This window comes from Perissodus microlepis, chromosome 23, assembly GCF_051167445.1.
Source record: "Perissodus microlepis isolate ML-2025 ecotype Zambia chromosome 23, ASM5116744v1, whole genome shotgun sequence".
In the NCBI taxonomy this organism is placed as follows: Eukaryota; Metazoa; Chordata; class Actinopteri; order Cichliformes; family Cichlidae; genus Perissodus; species Perissodus microlepis.
In genome coordinates this window covers 15,969,491-15,991,144 of record NC_140482.1, presented here as the reverse complement: position 1 = coordinate 15,991,144, position 21,654 = coordinate 15,969,491, and the positions used below count along the sequence as shown (strand labels likewise).

The 21,654-nt window shown below is 40.8% G+C and overlaps 1 protein-coding gene across 2 annotated transcripts in view; it reads left to right on the top strand.

The window, feature by feature from the left end:
• The window catches only part of LOC146361081 (FERM, ARHGEF and pleckstrin domain-containing protein 1-like), a 74,075-nt gene that overhangs the window by 25,494 nt on the left and 26,927 nt on the right, over nucleotides 1–21,654 (top strand). For both annotated transcript variants that reach the window (XM_084922553.1, XM_084922552.1), the window contains exons 3-12: nucleotides 10,686–10,790; nucleotides 12,720–12,762; nucleotides 12,968–13,046; nucleotides 15,360–15,457; nucleotides 17,032–17,146; nucleotides 19,660–19,807; nucleotides 20,453–20,548; nucleotides 20,638–20,804; nucleotides 20,906–20,974; nucleotides 21,092–21,167. In XM_084922553.1, the coding sequence (XP_084778679.1) occupies nucleotides 10,686–10,790; nucleotides 12,720–12,762; nucleotides 12,968–13,046; nucleotides 15,360–15,457; nucleotides 17,032–17,146; nucleotides 19,660–19,807; nucleotides 20,453–20,548; nucleotides 20,638–20,804; nucleotides 20,906–20,974; nucleotides 21,092–21,167 (996 nt within the window). The remainder of the gene's footprint in view (nucleotides 1–10,685; nucleotides 10,791–12,719; nucleotides 12,763–12,967; nucleotides 13,047–15,359; nucleotides 15,458–17,031; nucleotides 17,147–19,659; nucleotides 19,808–20,452; nucleotides 20,549–20,637; nucleotides 20,805–20,905; nucleotides 20,975–21,091; nucleotides 21,168–21,654) is intronic.

The window sequence follows — 21,654 nt, the reverse complement described above, 5'->3', positions numbered from 1 at the left end:
CATGCTCAGGAAGACTAGAAAAACACAGCATATAACACTTTCTTTTACACCTCCACCCTTGCATCTTCAATTGTTATTCCTGCTTAATGGTGAGCACCAAGCCTCAGAGCATCAGGTTCTTGATTCAAGTCTCCCGATGGTCCCAGAACTTCCTATGTAACCAACCTCTGATCATTAAGCAAAAATATGTATCCCCTGACTGGTATGAAAGTGCTTCCTGGAAGTTGCTGACTGTCACATGCAAAAACTGGTTGCTCCCAAAACCTCCCTGTCATTGCCTTATTCACTATCAGACTGCATCTATGACAGTAACTTGTCATAAACGCACACCTTTTACTCTCTGAGCTGTAGTAAAGAATACCCAATATGTTGGCATGTTGTGCGAAGTAAATAGACACAAAAAGGGCGGTGGGCAGTATGACAACTCGTGTAACTATGTAATTATTGTAACCCTATTCTTTGTCCCTTCCCAAAATGTGCACAGGCCACTAAACATTACATTATCTGGAGCCTTGGGGAACAAACCCAGTCTCATTTGTAATGGTCCCAATAGCTGGTCGGGGGTGGGTTGGACAAAATGCTGGCATGCATACTGGTAGAGAAAGACAGTGTGCAAATAAACACTTTTGGATTCAAACTTCCCTTGAGCATTGGAGTAATTTCTGTGCATGTGCTGTGCTGCATGTTGCTGTAACTCGATCTCTGTTCTCTGTTGTTTCTTTCTTTCTTTTTGGTCCACTGATGTGCAGTGAGCAGCATGCTCTCTGGTACGAAGCCTCTGGAGTTTCATGATAACACCATGAAGAAAAATAAAAAACATGCACAGATCATTGCTCAAATATCTGCATGGTATTTGTACTCGGAGCCAGAAGGGAGTGTTAGTTGAGGTTCAGGTAATTCTCTGGCACTCTCTATGGGATTTGTCCTTTTTTTCCCCTCCCTCTGTCATTTTCTTTTCTTTTCCCTAAAAAAGCTGCTTTTAGAGTAAATTTCACATGAGTACGAGCTAGGGCTGCACGATTAATCGTTAGAAAATCGCGATCTCGATTCATACTTATGTGCGATCTCATTTCCAAATGACAACGATTAAAAAAAAAAAAAAAGAGGTCGACGACGACGATTGTACCGCATTTTGATCCGGGACGTAATCTGCATGAAAACAAGCGCTCACTCTTCCTGCTCAACAAATGACAAGGGCGGAGCCTTATACCACGTGATACAGAAGCTGTGCCGTGTGATGCTAAAATTAGCAGGGAAAAAACAACAGAGAGCACGTCAGGGATGACGAGAAAGTGACAGGAGAAAATCCGTCCCGGTCAACCACCCAAACATCAATAACGGGAACCTTATACAGCGCTTCCCTATACCCGTCGAACTCCCGCAGGCACAAAGAAATTACGGAGGCTATTACTTATCACCTGACCAAAGATATGGCTCCCATCAACACTGTGCAAAACGAGGGATTTAGGAAAATGTTCAACACCCTAGACAAACGCTACACAGTGCCGTCCCGCAACTATTTTCCTATTGTTGCACTACCTGCTCTATACACGCAGTGTCGAGCAACGGTGGAGACGGAATTTCAAGCAGTACAACTGCACAACACAGAAGAGCCACCTCCACAGGACAAGACTCAGCAGTCCATCTGCATCTTAAGGATAAAGGACACTCTTTCGAGGATGCCAATGTTCACATTTTGGACAGAGAGGACAGATGGTTTGAAAGAGGAGTGAAGAGGGGGTTTACGACACCAACTCTCTGCCATCTATAATCCAGTTTTGAGATCCCTTCCCAGACGCCTTAACGCCCACTCACATCCTGGGCCATCTGACCTCAGGAATTCGCATGATAAGGTGGGGCCAGGTTTCACAATGAACACACCCGAAACTCTGGCTGATTGGGACCCACACCCAGTTTCACACCTTGGCTCAGGCGATTAGAGGATCATCAGGGGGTCCTTTTGTCCCTCTGTGGGGGGATACTCCCACTAGGTTTATATCTGGGACTCTCCACCATTTGACCTTAGAACTGAAGAAGCTTCTCGGATGAGAGGTGAAACGTCTTCAAGTAACTTAAAGAAGTCCAGACGCTTTTCTTTGCAAGCTCCTTTGACTACGATGACCTGGATGACTGAGAACCTTCACAGACAAGCAGTACAACATTTAGCGGCAACAACAAAACGTGAGACATTTGTTGTTTTTTGTGTTTATTTATTGTTTTTATGTTCAGTCTCAACTGTTACGAAGTTGATGTGCAGTTAATAAGTGCAATAAATATTTATACTGGAAAAGAAAATCGTGAGAGAATCGTGATCTCAATTCTAAGCCAAAAAATCGTGATTCTCATTTTATGCAAAATCGTGCAGCCCTAGTACAAGCACAGTTTTTCTCTTTTACCTTTAAAAGCACATAGCTAGATAGATCCCTGCTGGTAATTCATAGCAGGGGCCTGAAGGAAGAAACTGAACAGCTTTGAGGTGTGTTTTGTTTTGTTTTTTCTTTTTTTCTTCCTGGTCTTTCCCCCTGCAAAGCTCTTATCATCACTCTCACCCATCTGGTTTTCATCCCTGTTAACATTAGTCAGACTTCTTCAGACCAGACCATAGAAGAGGAACTTTCAAACATTCCCGTAATTTATGACAGTTTGCCCTGAGACTTTTTCATTAGTTTCGTGCATGTGTGCAATTATGACCTGGATAATGGGAAATCTTCATTTTTAATTTCCGGAAAGCCTGATGAGTTATAAAATGCTATAAATTCCCTTGGCAAGTGTAAATTTAAACCTTCTAAGTAAAGCAGTTGTTCTGCAGACATTACAATTTATCACAGCCAAACAAAACCTGTGTCCATACATTGTTTCTTTCTTCTTCTTTTTTTCTAGGTTTCATAGGTCATTTGCATCCGTGGCGCTGTGGGATTCTCTGTAAACCCTCAGCACGCCATGGCAGATGGTGAGAATATTTGCCTTGGCCGTGTGTTGCAGGGTATTTTGGGGAAAAAAAGCTGAAAGAGAGAGTGAAGGTAAAACTGGACGATAAATAATAAAATCAGCTGGTTTAATGTCTCATAGACTTTCTTTATTGTAAATGAAAGGCTAACTTTAGATTTGAGAGGATCGGGCAGAGAGATACGCATTGGACAGTTAGCTAAAGTCATATTTTAAGCCCTTGGTTATTGGTAACTGGCTGGAGTTATTAAATTATTGAGTTGTTTGGGGTTTGGTTGTTTGTTTGCTTGGGTAATTTAGTGATCTGCATCCTTTCTTTGTTCTTTGACTTGCTCCAGGGAACAATAATTTATGCTTTCTTATTAACTTTTAACCTCTAAGCTTCAGCCAAGGAGAGACAGTAAAAATAAAAGGAGAGTAAAGATTGCACAGAAAAAAAATCTGGTGAAATGTATAGAGGTTTTCTCAGCTATTGGCCTCGAGGGGCTAAAGAACGACTGGATAGGAGAAAAGCGAGCAATTACTTTGATATACCACAGCCCAGTTTAGCCAGACTCTGACCTTGTGGCATGAGAGGAGTCTTGGTTTAAATGCAACGAGGGAGTGGGAGAGGAAGTGCATTTTAGCTGGCTGATGACTTTGCTGGGTTACAGTGGCTTTGCTGGGTCTTTTTGGCTGGAAGGCGCACAGACAGGCCTGCTTATTGGCAAGTGTTCCTGATAGGCAGAGAGCCTAACTGAAGTCTGGACACTAGAGAAGCGCTGGAGCGACTCCAGAGGAAATCCAAAAGACACAGAAATAAGTTCCAAGTCCAAGCAACTTTTTTAAAGTTCAAACTACCAAGTTGTAAGTGCCTGGCTTTGGGTTTCAGGTACTTCTTGCTGACTCTAGCCTTGTTTATACTCCTTCACTGAATGGGATTCACCACAATCAACCTGCAAGCAGACCATAATGGATATTTTTATGCTCGGGTGTGACACGCAACCCCCTAACACACATCTTTTATTTTTTATATTTTCTAAGGGGCGGCTCTATAATTTGTGTGTAGTTTGCTGCACAAAAAAGAGCCTGAGTCATCTAAAGAAAGGTAAACAGAAAGAGGAAGCAGTCGGCACACAGCTGCAGACAGGCCTCTGTGTTTCATTGACCTTTTCTCGTGACACGCACTTGATGGAAAATCTTTTTCTTTCTTTCTTTTTTTTCTCTTTTTTTTTTGCTTCACATAATTAAATTTTTTTTTCCCTCATTAGCTACATTTTAACACAGCAAGAAGGTGCATAGCAAACATTAGAAAGCTATTGTAATGACTTCTTGAGATTTTTTTTTTTAAACATTTTTTTTTTTCCGCTTGGATGGTTGAATGATACCCATCAGACTTGAAGCTAGAATCCAACACAGTGTACTGGTGGATGGGCACTTAGGTTGGTGGAGCTCGCTGCTGGACCTCTAATTATCTTAAATGAGAAAAGCCATGTTGATGTATGGCCCTACAAGAGAGCTGAGTTAAAAAAAAAAAAAAACCTTAAGCAACATGACACTGGCCTCCACAGGTTGATTTTTGATGTCTGGAGTTGGAGGATATTTATATTCATTAATGCATCACATATTTCTGGGTTTACATCATTGTGTATCTGATTGTCTGATGGATCAGAGAAAAATTATAGCCCAGCATAAAGTATGATAAAAATGTGCTTCTTTGTGTGTTTCTGGCCGACAGAGAATGCCCCATTGATGGGAGAAGCTGAATGAACTGATTGTGATTTGAAGTGAAAGGATCTCAGTCTGAGCTCTGCAGTGGCCAGTCTGCTCTCTTCAGTTGGATGATTTCAACATACTTATTTTTAGACCCCGACCAAAAGAGAAAAAAAATTATAAAAGAAAAAAGAAACAAACTACGAACTTGATTTGCCTTGAGGTCCTCTGTCGTTATCTTCCTCACTATCTCAGTACATTGCTTTGTATGACACAAAGCCTATTTCTCTTCTCTTGCTGTATGTTTGACCTCAGCTGGATGACCATTTCCTCTGCTGAGACTGTTGCCAAGATCAGAGGAGGTCATGAGAACTGGCTGTACTATTCAATTTTTAAGTACCACTTTCTAGAGTTGAAGCCTCTTTAGAGAACTTGGATTATTTTAGTAATTCCAAGAACTAAGAGTAAAATTTTAATACTAAAATGGGATGTGATGCTAGAATTTATCATTTAACACTAGCTGAAGCTTTTATGGTGTTTTGACTGTTTAATCTAGAGTTTCTTCTTTTCCTGTATTTATGGATATTATTTTTAAACAGAAGATTTGCCTTGAAAAAAGCAGCACACTTTAGACCTCTTGGAAAAGTCAAGCCTCACGGACTACAATTTTTAGTCTCAGCTTTAGAGCAGAAATAAACATGTTTACAGCCTGGTGCAAAAGAAATTGGGACTCTCAGGGATTCTGGTTTTTGTGTTTTGTTTTTAACTTGGCTGTTAAAGTTGTATGCAGTAAAACAGTAACCACACTTACTAACATAATTTTTTGTCACGTTCAGTGTTTAGTTGTACTAAAGCCCAATCCAAGTTCGGTTTCTCTGTGGATGCGTTTATATTGTTTTAAGTCTGTTTCGTTTTGCTAGCCAAAATTAACATCCAATTTAATATTGAGGTTTTGTAGACATGTGACCACTAACCACATGTCTATAACCTATACACCATTTTGGACATGTAACAATCATGGGGAAGGGGAGGATTACTTGAATAAGGCTCCAGTAACTGGCAACCACCTAAATGAGGGAAAAATTAATTTTCCAACCTGCTGTGAGTGGTTCCACGAGGCCGATGGCAACTGTAAGGAAAATGATTGCTAAAGCCTCCGTCACACAGGCCTACAGACCTGCTGGGAACCACCCATCACTTGAGAAAAATGTGTATTCACCAGCCAGTTGGCAAAAACCTCCTTGTGGTCGCTTTGGTTGTTAGAGTATTGCTGTGGTCATAATTTGAATCCTAGTGACGGACTTGTCTCCAAACAACTTTCTGAGCTGGGGTTGCCTTCAAAGTTATACCTCTGCTCTGTAGCCAATTTTTTTTCAAAAGACATGAAACATGAAAAACTGTAGGCAACTGTGACAATCCACTAGCAACCATAGTGATAATTAAAAGAATTTTGGTGCAGCACCTTCTTTGAAATCTGTATGACCCAGCGATGGCCAGAAACCACCTCCAAGAGTCACTACCGACAAGTCAGGGAATACAATTTTTCCATAGCAACCGGTGGTGGTGCTACGTTCAATGTGGCGAAAAACTCTTGAGTCACATGAGAAATATAAACACAGTGAAGTACAGATGCACCTTGTTATCAAAGTTGGCTAGTTTTGCAAACTTTGAAACTCCCCTTGTGTACAAATATGGTGGTCACATCCAGTTTCAGAAAGGCCAAGATGGCTGCAATCATCAAATCAGTGGCTATATTCGTCTTTTAAAAACCATTTGATCTCATGAAAATGCAGCAGTGCCTTTGTCAGGCTTCACACTGACAGTTGATTCCCTCAGAGTTTTGTTTTGCTTTATCCCACTTTCCTCTTTTGCTTCCTACATCTGAAACAAGTGAATGAAAGTGAAACACCATGAAAATCTACAGTAAACAAGACAAGAAATTCTTGATAACCTTGGAACTGGATTTAACAGAGCTCTCAACGTTCCCCCCTTCTGCATACAACTTTGAAGTCTGAAACCGGCTTCTTTCAGTACTCTGTGGACCAGGTTTAGTGAAGTTTGCCTGCTACTGCATGTTGTTTTTAGAGGTTTGCTTCAGTGCCCAAAAAGAGCTGAGTCTGACCGCGCCTATCGGGTTTGGCATCCTGCTTTCCTCGATTCCCAGCGCTTTAGCTATCACCTTTTAATTCCAGCTCCTCTTTTTTTTACCGTTTAAGTTACATTTGGGATTTCTTTTGAGTGCCGGCTAACTGTTTTGACAGAAAACAGAATACAAACTGGTTAATGAAACTCGCTGCTTTGTTGAAACTGAAGATATGTAAGAAGAGACATGTGAGCCCTGTTATTATAACTGGTATTGATATATACGCATTTCACCTCTGCTCGATCACTGACATTCCCATCTGCATTCCAGTGTGTTGTATTACATGAATAAGATATGGGGTGCCTCCCCAGTGCATGTACACTGGCTTACAGTAGTTATTGGAGAGGAGTTTGCTGATATTGGAGGAAATTGCTTCTTTCCAAAACATACTTGGAATTTAGTCTTGATTTCACTTGGATAGTTTTGCTCTAAGAGGAGAGGCTGCACCCTGTTTCAAAAGGTTCAAAACCCTTGGTTAAGTCTAAATCTCCAACTCCATACTTACCAGTATGTGGTTCACTGTGCTGAGTGTTTCTTGGATCACATAATAAAACTCCTGCGTGTCCTCCAAATCCAACATTGCTCTGCACTGCAGAAAACTGGACCCCATATTTTTAAAATTTTGTGCAGGAGATTCCATGGACGTTTTTAGTTAATGGAGCGCATTAGAGAAAATAACACAAGAGAAAAAAGAGAAAATGGTCAAATTAAAAGCAAATAGATGTTTCACAAATGCTGCTGCAGACAAACCAAACAGGCAGCGCTGAGTGGTTAAGATCAATCATAGGAGTGAAGAACAGAAACATATATCTGGCTACATGTTGAGAAGAAAGAAAGAGGAGGGTGGATTTTTCTCTCCAGGCTTGTCCACCCCCTACCCCCCCTTTAAAACCAAGATTACCACTGAACATGCCTGAATCCTGTCCAAACTCCAGAAATCCATGAGCTGTGACATCTGTCACTCTCTCTGTGAAAACATACATACATTCACTACAAGTCCTCAATATCTAGCAGCAGACTGTGTCCATGTCTGGACGCGACATGTTCGATGTAACTACAGTATGTGGGTGTGTCCCCACAGACCGGTCGGACACATGCGGTAGCCAGATGTTGACAGACTTGGCTTGCATATTGACCTTCAGAGCTCTGACTCCTCCTCTATATTTTCCTTTCCACCTACAGCATAATATGTGTTTATATGTACTTTTAAAGTACAAAGCCTCTGCTGTGTCAGGCAGATTATTACTTCTAATACTTTGTCCTCCTTGTAAGCGCACATTATCTGTACAGAGGTCCAAAGAGTACAACACTAAGAAAAAAAAATGCTTGACATAAATAAAAGCATTTAAATGGTTAAAAACACCACCACAACAAACTGATTGTGCCAGAAATGTTAATCCTGATTATTTTGTTTATTATTGAGGTCATGCTCATTTTTAGATGATTAATCATTAGTCAACTTTAGAAATATTCTGTTATTGAAGTGCCTTATACCACCACTAAATTTTAATTTTAGACCAAACTCCAACCAATCAAAAACCAAATATGTAGATGGGTGGTGGAGTGTTTTTGACCTTGAAGCTTACCTTGCAAGTGCACCTGCAGGGCACAGATGGAGGCCCAGGTGGCAGCAGGCTCACTTTCCTCACATGACCTCCACAGGAGCCACAGGGAGCACGACTAGGGTTTCCACTGGTTCACCTACAACGATTAGAGCTTTAGGGCCCTTAAATAAATCTGCTCATCAAAGGCTTTGTTTTTTCCCCAGAATGTCTTGGCTTAGTCTGAACTAAACGGTGAAGAAGTTTCAGCTTTCAAAGAGGGACAAAAGTGCACTGCTGTAAAGAAACAAAACATTGCATAACCACTGAATGAATGCAGCAGAGTCATCCTTTTAGCCGTATTATCTTGTTTCCGTTATTGCTGGAAGCAAAAATCATAACAAACTAAATTGTATTAATTACTCAGCCCCCACTCGCCCTCAATTCAGTATTTAGAAGGAAGTCATGTGTAAATGCTTAAATGTCCTGGTAGAAGATGAGTTTACAAGTGTTTTGAGTGTCCTACAGAGAGCAGCACATGTGTAATACGAGGTCAAAGCCAAATTGGAATCAGAGTTTAAATTTTATAGGCGTGACTCTTTTGGATACAAGTCTGCAAATTGTAAAATGTGTCTAACGAGTTTCTTATAAGTGACAGTACATCTACCATATTTAGATCAGTCTGATGCATTATGCTATGGTAACACTAGAGAAAACAGTAGTTGGAGGCCAAAATTACTGTGATTGTGTTCAAGATGTGGATCAGGTCTGCGATCGCTCAGGCAGTTGCCTTCCTCAAAGCTACTTTGGTTCATCGAGTTGGTAGAAAAACAGCAAAAAGATGGAGTCAGTTTGAAATCAGTTTGCACTTGAATTGGGTTCAGTTGGAAATATCATTCAATCTGTTTGCAATAATACAGCAAATAACTGTTTATTTAGTGGTCAAACTGTTGCAACAAATTAATTCACATTAACAAGACAGAATCTCAAAGATTTGAAACAGAAAAATAGAAATTCCTCCACAAACTGTGATGTTGTTGCTGCAGGATGATGTTTTAACTACAAAATGATGTAGGCGCTCAGCACTTAATAATGGTCGTGGCAGATGGCCCCGCCCCTCCCGGAGCCTGGTTCTGCTGGAGGTTTCTTCCTGTGAAAAGAGAGTTTTTCCTTCCCATTGTGTCCAAGTGCTCATTGACGGTCATTTGATTGTCTGGGTTTTCTTTGTATTATTGAAGGGTCTGTACCTTACATTATAAAGCTCCTTGAGGCGACTGTTTTTTTTGTAATTTTTTGCTCTATAAATAAGGCTGAATTGAATTGAATTAATGGAAGGAAATTAAGTAAACTTTGAAAGTGTGTTGGGTATAAATTTTGAGCCCATTTTTCAATTTTGCTCTTTTACTTTGGATTTTTCTTCTTGTCCTTCCCTTTTTTTTTCTTTTCTTTTAATTTGCTTGGGAATATTTGTTGCTGGTGTAGGAAAATGATCAAACCATCATTGCAGAGAGAAATGGACATTAAACACGCACGCACGCACGCACACATACCCACTACCTTCTCCCGATTTTAAGAGCATCCACGCTCTGTTTTGTCTCCTAGTGAAGCATGAAGTGTTGACTTAAAGTGCAGTTCTCATGATTTAGATGAATATGTGTCATTGGTTGTGTGTGCCTGTCAAAGTAAGGAATGTGTGCCTTTCTAACTGCATATTAACCTAACTAGAGCAACTTAAGAATGCATAATAGTACGCTGTAACTTTTCAACAGCTATGCAGAATGGTAGGGTAGTGAACTGCATAGAGAAAATGATTCTGGGCTAATTTTGGGTTTCCGTGCCTGACTATTTTAGCCTCACGTTTGGCTCTCGTGTTTTTTGGTGGAATCCAGTGAATCTCAGATTCATGAGGCTTGTACTACTGATGAAGCAAACTAATTGAACAGTGCTTTCCCTCCTCTGCCAGTTCGTCATTAAACAGAGCAAAGCTGATGGTGTTGTGTTGCTACTCACTTGCACACTTCTCCTGAGGCATTTTTCTTATTTCTCAATGCTTCCAGCTAATCTCCGACCTCAAACTGTTCATTAGACATCAGCCTGAGGCTTCACATCAGGTTAAAGGTCGGCTGTTTGTTGGTGAGATGAGAAGTTTTAGAAAACTGGAACCACTCACAATCTTTCGAGATATTCTATTGAAAGATAAAAGATAAATGTGGAGACTTCTGATATTAAGGCACTTTAAAGTTGAAAAATCAATTCCATTATCAGCATTCGCCTGATGTATGCACCTGACTTTCCTCCTCTGGCCAGCTGTATTCTTCAGTTTCCTTTATTTGAATCTTTTTTTTTCTCTCTCTCTCTTCTAGCAACGTTCACCAGGCAAAGTGCTGTTTGACCTGGTTTGTGCCCATCTCAACCTGGTTGAGGGAGACTATTTTGGACTGGAGTACCAGGACCAGCGGAAGACGACAGTAAGATGCACACATATTGCACCATGGAGTACCTTTAAGTACTTTTAGCTCATTTCTGTTGTTTAAAACCATTTTTTATCTATGCTAACTAGGAAAATGTCTCAAATTAAAACTTCCTTCTCACTTGCCACAAGCTAACTTTAGCTTTAATCACATGGGTACACAGCGTGTGTGGTTGAGGTTGTGCTCAGTCATATAATAGAGGTGTTTGAGGTGCCTTAGGGAAACTGCAACAAACTTCGCATTCTGTGTTTCCCCCTTGGCGCTTTGTTTCAGATATAAATGAGCCTGGATTTAGGTTTTCTATGCTCCAAAAAGCAGCAGCTCGCTGTATAGTGTTTTGTAGACTTGCTGTATGTTACTGGGGCTGTCTATTGTTTTAATCCTTTTGTTTACTTCACTTTCTATTAATGCAATTAATTAAATTTAAAAAACTTGTAATAAAGAAGAATTTTGCTGCAAGACAACAGTAAGTCTGTAACTCAGAGATAGACTGATCCATTCTGTCGAAACACATGAACACAAGCTCTTTAATGTATTTAAACACAGGCAGTCGCTGTGCTTACCAGTGCCTCGGGCATGAGAGCTGTTGTTTTGAAGTGGATCAGTGGAACAAATGATGTAATGCTGAAGAAATGATTACAACTTTGTCAAGACAAATACTCAGAAAGCAGACCCACATGCACATAACATATGAGGCTGTCCGTCAAGCAGATCGCCCGCATTGAAACATCGCTATATATCAAAGACATTCACACTGAATCTGCTTACAACGTAGCCATCATAACACTGCCATCATATTCAACGGTATCTTTTGTGCTAATACAGTTCTGAGCTTCAGCTACTGCTAAACCCCAAATAAGGACTTTTTTGGGTATTTTCACTTTCCTTTCTCTTGGCATTTGTTATAGAAATATAAAAGACTGGTTTCACCCAGTATCTGTGAGCTCCTCCTACACCATCGGGAGTTGAGCAGCCAAAACTGGCACACAGGTACATGTTAGACCCCTGAAAGTTCTTATCTATATCATAACATAATAACGTAATCTTGTTGCCTGGTAACCACCTATGAGCAGGTCAAGATGACCCGTTTGTAGCATTTAGGCACCGTAACACCTTGGATAAGCATCACATTATTTTAATTTCACAACAGTGATATGTAAGTTATATCCACAAAAAATGAATCATGTTGCCTAGCATCATGCTTTGGTGACAATGTTTTGCTAAGTTTGTGCATTTGTAGCACTGATGCAGGAGTATGTGCCTTGCAAAAGCATCATATCATTTCAGCAACATCTCAATTATTTCCACAAACCTTGAATTATGTATGATATATGATGACATGTCATGTTGCCTGGCAGCCACCTAACAGTGGACTAAAGTCACAGACCAAACATTACTGTAGCATGAGCATGGACCAGTCATTTAGTAAATGCACATTAAAAAATGTCCAAAGCAAATGTGCAGTGCTTTTTTTAAACAGGAGAAGAATGAATATATGTTATTTTAATACATAATTGATATAATCGTTTTAACGTATTTTCTTTGAAAGAAATTCTGCTTTTCCTTCTATTAACAAATTATAGCTGAAAATAGCTCTCTTTTTAGTAAGTGTCCAGCAGATTTGGGAATTATTATGAACTGTGGACCCATGAAACCTGAACTGAACCGTTTGAAGGAAAATAAATGAGATAAAATAAATAGATACAGGAGTTTAAAGGTTAGTAATTATCAGGTGATGTCTGCTACACGTAGGACCTCAGGTTTCACTAAAGTCTTTAATATTTCCAGTGAAATGATCTCTTTTCTCACAGCTGGAACAAACATGCACATTAGTTGAAAATTAATCATTTTTGTAGCTAGAGATGAAAATCAGGTATCCGTCTTTAAGACACTAATGAAAGTAAAGCTGTTCCCTGATGCCCGCAGGTGTGGCTGGATCTTTTGAAGCCGACACTGAAGCAGATCAGACGTAAGTCACTCTCAGATCCCATCTCATCTTTCATCCTTCAAACGCCTCTGTGCTTCAAACTTAAACACAAATCCAAACTCTTCTTAACTCAGACATTAGACACTCCCACTAATAGTAGTAAACGGATATTTCCTCTGCAGCCTTTCTGCATCTCTCCACTCTGTCTCGTTCTTCCTAACCACATCCCGTTATTTCCCTCCTCCAGGGCCTAAAAACACCATCCTTCGTTTTGTGGTGAAGTTCTTCCCTCCTGACCACACGCAGCTCATGGAGGAGCTGACTCGGTAGGTCTTCCCTGCACAGAAACCACACCTATCTGAAGAAGAAGCTCCCAAATTAAAAGACATGCTGTTCAGCATTTGGTTTCCTGTCTGGTCAGCGTGATTTCAGTCCTTCACCAGGAATTTTTAAGGACAATTTATGATTTACAGCTGCATCCAAACATGAGGCAGAAGTCTTGTATATTTCTTGTTGTCTCCCTGTTGTTGTTTTTGGTCAGACCCTTAGCATTTATAACACATTTATATGCCTGACATCAAATAAGCCGTTTTGTCTTTTCTGGACCCAAACATATTTTTGTCATCTGGGAACAAGGCTCAATAAACCTTCTGGTATTCCAAGCCAGCTGAAAGGAAGTCAAAGAAGATAAATGGTCTGACCACTTCTGGCCTTTTATTCATAGTTTAACCCTGGAAGATGCATTTTATCTGGAAAACCGATCTCTTTTTTTGGTCCTGATTCCCACCTATTCCCTCTGTCCTTTTAACGTTAGAGCGTTATCTGCAGACCATCAAGTCTGCCTTCTTGTTTAGTTTAGTGTGACGGAGCCTAGCGGGACCCTTCTGGACTGTTTCTGTTTGTCGGAGCTGATTTAGGACACACGCTACAGCAGAAATTCTCGGTCACTTGGCTAAAACATAATTAGGACAATTATCTGACCTTCCACATTTTTCCCATGGTGCTGACACTCCTACAGCCACCCAGCTGGGCTTAACCCTCTCGAGGCAGGCGTTGCCGATTTGCAACAGTTAAAAACTAACAACCTGATTACCCCACATACATATTTTATGAGTTTTGCAGGACTTGGTTGTGCATTAGCAACAAAAAGTTTAATTTGAGCCTGAGAGGGTTAATTTGAGATGATGGCAAATCAGGAAGCACTAAAGTTATCTGTAGAAATAACATTATAGTTATACCCACTGTAGTGAAATCCTACATCTTACTATTGATTCCTGTCACAAGCTCACTGTAGATAAAAGTAGGAGAGATTATTCCACTGACCTCATATCATCTCTGATTGTGTCAGTGGACGAACATGAAGTAGACACATAGTTGTTTCTTTTCCCCTTTTGTTTGACTCCCACAGTGTTGCTGCTGTCAGTGTTTCCTTTGATGAGTAATGTAAGCACAGATGGAAGAAAGGCTTCCTTGTGTGTGTATATCAAGCTGTTAACCTCCTATTAGCTGCTGATTACTGAATCTTCACCCCCAACCGGTTGTGTGACATTTATGTTTTTGGTGCTGTATAAACCAGAGCACTTGAGAGAGCATATCAACAACAACAAAAGCTTTAACCTTGGGTGCTAACAAAAAGGTCAAGGTCTAATGCTTAGTCAACCTTGGTCATCATGACCCCTGAAGCCTTGTGTATTCTTGTGAAGTTTGAAGACAATCCATGGAAAAATTGTGGGTAGTATAAAGTTTTTACTTATCCAGTAGTTACTAGTACCTACCATCACAAGTGATCTGATTATGTACCTTCTCTCTTCAGGGGGTGAGAATAAAATTGAATTGAAATCATAAATGGGATCTGCCCCCAATAACAGTGCTACTCCAGTATGGTCAAGGCCGCTGGATTGACCTGATGTTTTTCAGTCTAAATAAGTGCAGCTTTCTTGTGTAATAACATTCTGCACTGAAAGCCTCATTAACTTTGCTAGCGAGGTAATCATGCAGCAAAACAGTTGAATTGGATTTTACATTAAAAGGTGCCGCAGATCATTGATCACACTCTCACATGGATTCACTCTGAATGCAGTCAACTGTTTGCCCACATACAGTGAATAGAAAGGCAGCGAATCAGGTTTAAATGTTGTGGGAGATGAACATGCGGACCTTGAATACTTTTTCCGGTGATGCCGTTTACAATGAATTCTGGCGTGCTCCTACAGGGTGATGTTGCCTACAGGCTTTTTTCCTTTTATTAAGCCTCCCACTGTCGTTGTTGGGCTTTCTTAATTAAAATGTGACATCACAGCCCGGCAGCATGTGCATACACGGGTGCACATGCTTGTGTCTGTGACTCTCATTAAGCCCTCATCATGGCGTAAGTAGCCGCCTGTATAATGATTAACAAAACCCGCAATTAGGGTCAGTTTAAAGGCAGTAGATGCAAAGCAGCGGGCATACACAGGGTTTCTCTCTAAATGCCATCACTTTAATGGTTATGAGATTGGCTCTAACATTGTAAGTTGCTGCGTTTATGGAGTGTGCATTAACCCCTGTAACCTTTCCCAAAATTTCTGTTTTTCATCTTCCTTTTCCTCCATCCCCACAATCTCTCTATTTTTTTGTTTGTTTGTTTATTTTTCCTCCAGGTATCTGTTTGCTCTACAGATTAAACGCGACCTGGCCTGTGGTCGTCTGATCTGCAACGACACGAGCGCCGCTCTCATGGTCTCCCACATTATTCAGTGTGAGTTTTAACACGAAAAGTATTCAAGAATCTGATGTTTGGAAGGCGCTGAAGCACACAAACGAGTCCCTTTTTGGATGATTTTGACATGCTGTGAATGTCATCAAATCATAACAGCAGTCGATGACTGGAAAACAATTAATTAAAATATGCAGAGGTTGTTGAGGTTCCTTTTTGCCGTCACAGTTCAGGGTAATCATTATTAATCACAGCAGCTGTATTGATTCGTATAACTTTAATTTTTAATTTGCATCAGTGTAGAGGGGGGGGAGAAGAAATTAAAATCCATGCTTTGCAAAAAGCATGTATGCAAATTAAACGGGAATAAATTAAACTTGAGCCTGAACGTAATTTGATGTCTGAGAGCTGTCGGACCGAATAAGATGGCAGAAATCTGTAATATAAGAGGAAAAATGATCCTCTATTATTGGATTACCACACACTGGTTACTTGGGTTATTCATTAACGCTTTAGCAGCAAAGTGGGTGGAAGTGATGGAGCCTTTCAAGGCAGGAAAGAGCACTCTTGTTACTCACAGCTTCCTTTCGTTCATCACATGACAAATGCCAGGCTAAAGGCCATTGTGCCACCCGGTAAATGCCTTTCATGTTGAGGGGTGTTGGATTCTTCACCGTCTCTGAAGTCATCAGCTATCCTTTGGTGCCTCCGGGACAACTGCTGATATTTTGGGGCTTTCGCTGTCATCTGTCAATGGGTACACATTGACAGTCTGCTCATCATCAGACAGTAGCTGACTGCATTTCACCAGATATGGCCCCTCTTGCTTGCTTAAATCTGAGGGGTCAGTTGCCTGCAGATACTGCATATTCATATGCAGATAGCTTTTAATAGTTACTAAAATTTCCTTGTCTGAAAAGATCTTTGGTCTCTGTGAAGGTTCTATTATAATGTAAATGCTTTGCTTATGTAGATGACTGACTGTAAATCAACAGATTCATTACAGAGATTCCCTGTGGGGGTAATTTCAGCACCACTTACTGTGGTTTATACCAAGTAAATGACAATGAACATAAATACAAAACAGCCTCCTTCAACACTTACAGTAATACTAACGGGAACCACCATAGCATTATAATCTCAATCACCTCTCATTTATAATTGTAAGCGTTATAGTTGAATGAAGTGTGAGCATGTGGTCGTCTACAGGATGCAGACTTTATGGTCGCGATTCGTCACAACGACCATTGTACCTCAGCTCTGTAAATGGAGGATATAGGATCTTGACTCCGTCTTTCAGATGCTGCTAAGGTACAGCGCTGTATACTGAAGGATATTGCTCAGTAGTCATAGCAACTGTCAGTGCTCAGCCTGTATGTGCACCTGCGGGCGGTACAGTATATGGGGGTTATTACTGCTGGTATAAAACAGATGGGGACGCATGCATCAGCACACTTCATCTACAACAGAGTGGCCAAGATTGGTGTGTGGATGAGGAAAATACCTTTTTAACTCTTTTTTTTTTTCCTCAACACTCTGCATCTTTATTTTAATCAGCTCCTAACCTTCCTCGTCCTCACTTTAAATAAATATCCATTTTCTTTTCCCTCCACCAGCTGAGATCGGAGACTTCGATGAGACCCAGAGCTGGCAGCACCTCCTTCACAATAAGTATCTGCCCGACCAAGACGCCATTAGAGACGAGATCATAGACTGCCACCGCGACCATGTGTGAGTTATCTCGTGTGCAAGTCCACACATGGATTGCGTATTAGATGTGGGTTCCAGTGAATTCAGGGTTTTCTCTATGCTTTGTGGGAATCAGCATGGGTTTAATCTGCACAGTGTCAAAAAATGGCAACCAATGTAAGTTTTCAGCCCCTCCCAGTAACTTGAATGGGATTCAAACCCCACTCTCCCATGTGGAAGTCGTGTACACACCTGGCTGCTCTACCATGTCTTACTAACTTCATAGCCTTCATGCTCTCTTACTCTATACTTTGCCGGCCTGAGATGTGGGGCAGTAACAATAAAAGTGCCCAAGTTAAATAAGGAGACTAAGAAGAAAAAACAAAACAAAACAGTTATTATCAATAAAATGAAAGCAGGCAGAACACCTGCTGTTACCATCAAAAACAAGGAAATATGGGTTAAAACAACTAAAGAGTAACCTGATTGCTGATTGGAGTCAACTATTAAGAGTAGTATCTAAGTCAGGAGAGAGAGCATGAGGCTCAGACGGGGCCCTGCAAGTTCAGCATCCCCAGGGTATCTTCCTGTAATACATCTTCACTTATCAGCAATCAGGTTAAGCAGTCACACAGAAGTGGTTATCAGATGGATAAGCAGATAACACAGGGGTTCGTCATTTAAGCCGGTCACATTAAAGTGCATTGGCAGCATTTGACAAATTGCAAGCATGCGTCTGAGAGCAACCTAAGTTAAATACAATTTTAAAAAGCAAATTCAACCATATGTGTATAGACTGCACGCTAATTTGATATAGTGTCTATTACTACAAATACATGGCCTGTTTTAGGATCGGATATTAACACACTATTAGTATTAGATATTAGAGACACTAAAATTGTTGTAAGTTGAAATTAAATAAAGTTGCATCAGGAAAACACAAACACATCAGACACTATGGAAAAACCTTAGACCCTCCTACTGTCCTTTCACAGCTCTGAGAGATTTTCCAGGAAGTGATGCTGTTTTCCAGAGAATTGATTAGTCAGTAGGCAGTGATGTCATGCCTGATGAGCTCTTATCTGGAACATAACCTGTTTCTGAGCCGGTTAATTTTCAGGTTTGCCTTTAGGTCATCTAAAAAACAATCAAGTCTCCTTATGAATCAATTATTTTACTAGAAGATCAAACTACTTGAGTTACAAAATTCTGACAAATAATGGTTATCATGATCCTTAATGTTTCTTCCTCTATTCACGTTTCCCTTTCCCACCGGATCATGATTGACTTCCAACATAGCTGCATTATCTGAAATTAATATAAAGGCTTTAAAATCTGATCAGCTTTGGAGGATTAAGTGAACACAGGTCTGTGTATACATGATTCATGGGGGGAGGAAGCCTTTAGTAATCACAAACATAAACTCCACCAGTTTCACAGTATGTTAGCATGAATGTCAAGAGGTTATTAACAATTCAGGTCATTCTAACAGTACCAAAGCAGCACTGTTTACCTGCAAACAGCAAGATTATGCTTGCTTAGAAAACAATACTGAGCTGAGGTACAGATCAGTTTCTAGGTGGCAAGCTCAGAGGTGTCAGGAGAGATATGTTTGTCATATATAAACACACAACAAGCTCGCATAATTCCAGTCTGCAATGCAAAGATATTTATCTGTTTATTCAAATATACACCCCCCAAACACACACCCATAAGTCTCCCTCCTGCAGAGAGGTTTATCTTCTAACCACAACAGCCAGCACACACTCACATTCACACACTTCTAAATCTCTCCCCTGCAGAGCTGGCTATCTGCAAACATACCACTTGGCACTCCTACTGTGCCCCTGGGACCACACACACACACACACACACACACACACACACACACACACACACACACACACACACACACACACATCATGTATTTCATTTCCATGCTGCTGGCAGCAAATAAATAAATGAGATTCTTTTCTGGACATGCAAAACCCTCCCTTAACCACCAATAATGTATGAAGTGCCTTGAGGCGACTTTTGTTGTGATTTGGCGCTATATAAATAAAATTGAATTGAATAAGAGCTGAAAAACAAACTTGTTGATCATCAGTCACCGTCACACCGTGCACCGCACACCCGTTCTCCCCTCACCCTCCCCTCCTCTCCGCCTTGCCTCCCTTCAATCCTTCACCCTCCCCTTAGCCGACACAGGAAGGAAATGGCCAATTCAGCCGCTTATACAGGAAACAGGAAGCTATTTTCAGATTTTGTGAGGAAACAAACTTTGTGTGGCTTTTGTGGCTGATTTCTTCCTCCCCGCTGTGGGTGCCACAGTGAATTTTAAGGCTGACCCATGTTTTTAAATTCTCAGTATACCCAGAATAGATGCTTGTTTAGCCCCTGAGATGCACAGTTTAAGCTGTGACTCATTACCTCTTGGTTAGAGGAATTGATTTTCTTACACACTGACAGCAAGTCTAGAACACTAACTAAGACGAATGGCTTAAATGAGCTGCTGATTGATCGCTGATAGTTTAATGCATCTCTCTTCTCCACAGCGGGCAGACGCCGGCAGAGTCGGACTATCAGCTGCTTGAAATTGCACGGCGGTTAGAGATGTATGGTGTTCGCTTACACCCGGCGAAGGACCGCGAGGGTACTAAACTCAGCCTGGCTGTAGCAAACAGTGGGGTACTGGTTTTCCAGGTAAAATCTTCAATAAGTAGGGGCCATAAAAGGTTTTTGGGGCTTGGGTGGGGCGGTTGGCTAAAAATTGATATTTTCTAGGTGAACACCAACGGTTTTTCGACAGACATTAACAAGGCTGACAAATATGTTTTGTATGAGTTGTAAATGCTTTAGATATTTTATAGAAGAAAGAAGGAAGGGAGTCTTAGTCTTAGTATCATAGTATCCTCAACTCAATGTGGAAGGTTTTCTCCACTGACAACACCGAGATATTTGGCACAGCAATTAACAGATGGTTGCTGCTGCTCGGCTGCAGTTCAGGCAGCATTTGATGTTTTTTAATGGTGCTCTGACCTGACACTCTCAAACATAACACACAAAACATGCCATAGAACAGTGGATGCACTCTCTTTTGACCAGGCTGACCCCAATTAAGTCCAGTCTGCGCTGTTTCACTGCCCTGATTTTTTCTGCCACATCTTCAAAGAGTGCTGAGATCTTTTAAAATTTAGCTGATATGACAAATTGATTAATTGGTTCCTGACGTTTTGTGGTAAGCCTCCACCCAACTCATCCGGTAAGGAATGTACCGCCTGGTAGTTTTGGGTTTGTTTTCGATTTTGCTTGTGCTGTCTTAACTGATTCTGATTTTTCTGTATTCAGGGGAACACAAAAATTAACTCTTTCAACTGGTCCAAGATCCGTAAACTCAGCTTCAAACGTAAAAGGTTCCTAATCAAGCTTAGAGCCGACCCCACTGTAAGTTCATGCGACGTTTCCTTTCTTTTCTTGCCTCGCCTTTTCTCTTTCTGCTTTCTGTGCTTATATTTGTCGCTGTATCCTCCCAGCAGAATGCCCACCATGACACGCTGGAGTTTGCCATGGCCAGCAGGGACTGCTGTAAGGTTTTCTGGAAGATCTGTGTCGAGTACCATGCCTTCTTCAGACTCTTTGAGGAGCCCAAACCAAAACCCAAGCCCATCCTCTTCACCCGAGGATCCTCATTCCGGTTCAGGTAAGAAGAGGAAAGAAAAAAGAGACTGAAAGTGAACTCCTCTTTTTAAAATATTTTGGTTTCGTATCAACTGGTCTTCTTTCCGTGTCCTCTACCTGCAGTGGTCGAACCCAGAAGCAAATCATTGATTACGTTAAAGACTCCGAGCCCAAGAAAGTTCCATTTGAAAGGTGTAGTGTTCCTCCTTCGTTTTACCAAGACTGAGCCAATTAAATGTAATCAAATTTCTCGGTTTGCTTATATGTATATGGTATAATCTCATCTGTTTCCCTGCTTTTTTTTTTCAGGAAGCACAGTAAGATCCTGTCCAACAGCAGCATGTCCCCTCAGTCTGCCTCCACAAGATCACACGTGCCAAAAGAGGTAATGCGAGCTTAAAACTTTTCTAGAAACCCATTATTAATGACACCCACAACCATTAGCAGGTTAGTGTTTATGCAAAAAAGCATGAGCCAAAACAGCGCATACAAAACTACACTGCACTGTTATATTGTGCTATTGCATGCACAATATCTCCAGGATGTTTCGTCTGAGATCGGAGGTCAAAATTAGGCACGTATAGTTGAGGCAGTTAGTCTTTGTTGCATTACTTGAAAAAGATGTTTGCGTTTTTATATCCATTTCTGGCCTTTGACAAAGTAGTGTATTCTATGCTTGAATTAGGTTGTTTTTTTTTAATTTGGCAGTCCTGGTATTTTTACTTTAGTGTAAGATCAGAAACTCTTTGGGAAACCAAGCTGAACAATACACACATGCTTCCTGTTGGCTAACATAGCTTTGTTACCAGGTAAAGCAATTTCCCAGTGTAGCAGCTAGCGGGCTAACTTTAGCTTGCTTGGTGTTAGAGTTC